Source organism: Limulus polyphemus, unplaced genomic scaffold, assembly GCF_000517525.1.
Source record: "Limulus polyphemus unplaced genomic scaffold, Limulus_polyphemus-2.1.2 Scaffold307, whole genome shotgun sequence".
Lineage (NCBI taxonomy): Eukaryota > Metazoa > Arthropoda > Merostomata > Xiphosura > Limulidae > Limulus > Limulus polyphemus.
The window spans coordinates 419345-422580 of record NW_013665917.1 but is presented as its reverse complement, the minus strand read 5'-3'; the positions used below and the strand labels follow the sequence as shown (position 1 = coordinate 422580).

The 3236-nt window shown below is 30.9% G+C and overlaps 1 protein-coding gene across 2 annotated transcripts in view; it reads left to right on the top strand.

Moving 5' to 3' along the window:
• Positions 1 to 3236, top strand: part of LOC111085280 — a 45988-nt gene that overhangs the window by 40616 nt on the left and 2136 nt on the right. The window contains exons 3-4 of one of the 2 annotated variants that reach the window (XM_022383090.1): positions 939 to 1081; positions 1599 to 1701. In XM_022383090.1, coding sequence (XP_022238798.1) covers positions 939 to 1081; positions 1599 to 1701 — 246 coding nt within the window. Of the gene's footprint in view, positions 1 to 938; positions 1082 to 1559; positions 1702 to 3236 lie in introns of both variants that reach the window. The other variant, XM_022383089.1, reaches the window with a different exon arrangement.

Sequence of the window (3236 nt, the reverse complement as noted above, 5' to 3'; positions counted from 1 at the left end):
ACTACGATTTCACAACGGCTGTAATTGTCTCGTGACTTGCTGATTTACGTATTTAAAGTCGTTTTAATATAACGTACTCAACCCCCAACCTAGAAGCTGCACCACTATTAGCACGAATCTATATTATACGATATCCAAAGCATGGGTGTTAATTAATGCATTGATTTAATACAGAGTTCACTGTATTTAAAAACAAAAACAAAAAAATAAGTGCCCAACCATCAGTTACCTCTTGAAGAACAAGAGCGAAACTAGAAAACATAAAGGCGGGAATAGTTTTATACAGAAACTACTTATAACATGAAAACTTCGTCTTATCATTCTTAACCATTACATATTTTCTTGACTTTTTGTCACATCTCTAAATACATCTTATGTATAGACCACGTAAATACGCATTTTAAGTTTTATTGTTATCGTTTCACATTTAACTTCCCAAATGATCTTTCAAATACTAGACTTTAGGTCGTGTCAAAGAAAATACGTGTGAAAGTTTTGTTGACGTGTTTGTTTTTGAGGTATCGTGTCACTTAGGAAAGTAAAAGAAAAAAAGACTAAAAAAATAACAAGGAACACGAGTTGTGGCTAAATATACACATGTAAAGAAATTAAATGTAAACATTTGTCTTTAAATACATGAAAATAATAAAATAATCAAGATCTAATCATCCGTCTGTACTTAGAACTTCCCCCGTTAATAACAACTATGATTTCAAGTTATGTATCAGTGATAAAGTGATTCAAGTTAAGCTTAACGGTTATGATAATATGCATGTTGTTTTCTAAATAATATATTAACTATTTTTAAATATCAAAATATAATGATTATTTTTAATGAGTTCTGGTTAGAAAGAAAATCTACTTTCTAATTTCATAAATTTCATTACGTTTTCCAGATGTGAAATTATTTGTGTTACTTTTTAATAACTTTATTTTAGAGAACTGGAGAAATCCGTTCGATGCGTGGATGACCACAAAAAACGCTGTTTCAGCGACACTCAACGGCGAGTTTTTAATCAAGTTGTTGCGGGGGCCCGTCAATTCATTAAAGAACTGTGTGTTTCAAGTGAAGTTCAAAAAGGTCAGTGGTAAACGGTAAAAAAAATATAGTTTTAAGTTACTATGACTAACGGTTTGTTTTTTTCACATCTTGTTATTCTGTGCAAAATGTTACGAAACATTAGCTGGAAATCTGAGGTAAATAAGTAAATAACTTTAGAATAGCACCACAAAATTACACTATATTTAATGAGCACGGCTAAATTTTTATCAATCCAAATAATGAAGATTAATTTATTGCAATTGCAAGTTCTGACCAAAATATCTGAAAAACTTAAGACGTTTATGATAAATTTCAACTTGAATAAATGTAACTGATTTATAAATAGAAGAAACAAAGCAATATTAAATATCTGTACAAAAAAATTAAAGATTTTTGTACACAAATGATTTATTATTTTGGTTAGATTTTACTTTTTGCAATATTATTTGAGCTAATTCTGTATAGCTTTAGCTTCACCCTTTCGTTAAGTAATATTATGTCCTTGTTTTAAATTCAGAATACTTACGCCACGCTCTCTGTTTTCGAAACATCTCAGTGGCAGAGGACAAATGTGCACCAACATCTCGCCACACGTTGTGGCTGTCAGAAAACGTGAAAGAAAACGAAAACGTTGAAGAGAGTTTACGGAAAACCTGTTGGTTAGTTATTAAAATTTCTGTCCTTAAATAAGATTGTCATTATTTTATCAAAAACGGTTGTGAATCAACAAAAATTTAAAATACATCATTTGGCCATATTGTTAACTCGTTTTCGTTTTACGACTTTTGGGCATAGTTTAAATTCTATCCCTGAAAAATTGTAGCGAATCTTTATTTTTCATTTGTGAGGACAAATGTAGCAGAGGAAACGTGTGTTATTTTCAGATTAGTCAATATTTTATACTGCAAGCGTTTCTTTGAATGGGTAATATAAGTTTCATTTATGACGCGTGTCAATAGAACCTTTCGTTAATATAAGGCTACTATCGATAAACTGTATATATATCACTATTTATATAACATATATTTCTAATTATTGATGTTAAGGCTCATCTTAATTACCATCTGTGTAAGTACTGACTGAATAATTTGGATTCAAAAGTAAAGTCCTCAGCGTCTCTTCTATAAGCACATCTTTTCATTATAAGACTTACGAACATATCAAGAGTATCTTTAATTAAGCAGACGTTTACATGATCATTAATTGACTTATAGATAGATAGGTATATTAGGCTAGACAAGAAACGACGAAGTCATGATAAAGCTCTTTGGTGAACAATAGTTTATACTTGAACTTTATCTTTTTATATTTAAATAACAAAAGTTATCTTGTTGAAATGTGTAAATCTAGGTCTGTGCTGAATTTGAGCTAAACCTTAAAACAACTCAAAGGAGCTGCCATTTAGAGTTTTTGTAAACGAAAAATGCAGAAGTAAGAATAAAAACGCCGAGTTGATGAATGCGTTTCTATTTTTTCATTTTGTTTTTTAAGTTAGAAATGCATATTATGCATTCCTGCTTTAAACCTTTCACAACAGCAACGCTTGACGACTTTGAATATCTCGTTGGTTTAGTAGCTACAAAGCCTACTTATGTAGAAGACTGTCAATATCCAATTTACTTTCACAGATACAATTTAAACGAAACATTTAGATGCCATCTGTTCTTGTTGTCACGTTGATCCGCGATCACCATATAAGTGTCTAATTTGTTTGTAGTGAAGTTATATTCAAATCAGCTTATATATATATCTATGTTCATTCTTCTTTATTTGAATTAACATTTAAGACTCTTTTATAAAACATAAATACTGGTTTTCAATACTTTATTATACTTTTATAATCTTCTTAAAAATTTTTATGTTCGAAACTGAAAATATATAACATTTGTTAACCTCTCTTTTCATTTTGCTGTGTGGAACCACTACCAGGCAGAGAGAATATACCTGTACAGTAGTAAATTTGAGCTAATCTTCTGATCAGTTGCTACTAGGCATCTTGAAATAAACTATTAGCAGCTATGGTTTTTATCAAACCGGCGTATAGCCTGTCAAAAATGACGGTGCAAGACTACCACCCTCACCTCATAGTATATCCTAACCCCACAGTTAGGTAATTTCATAATTTCTTATCACACGGTAGTAACAGTTGGGCTCGTTGGGTCACCCGCTATTCAGAGGCTATGAAGAATTCAAG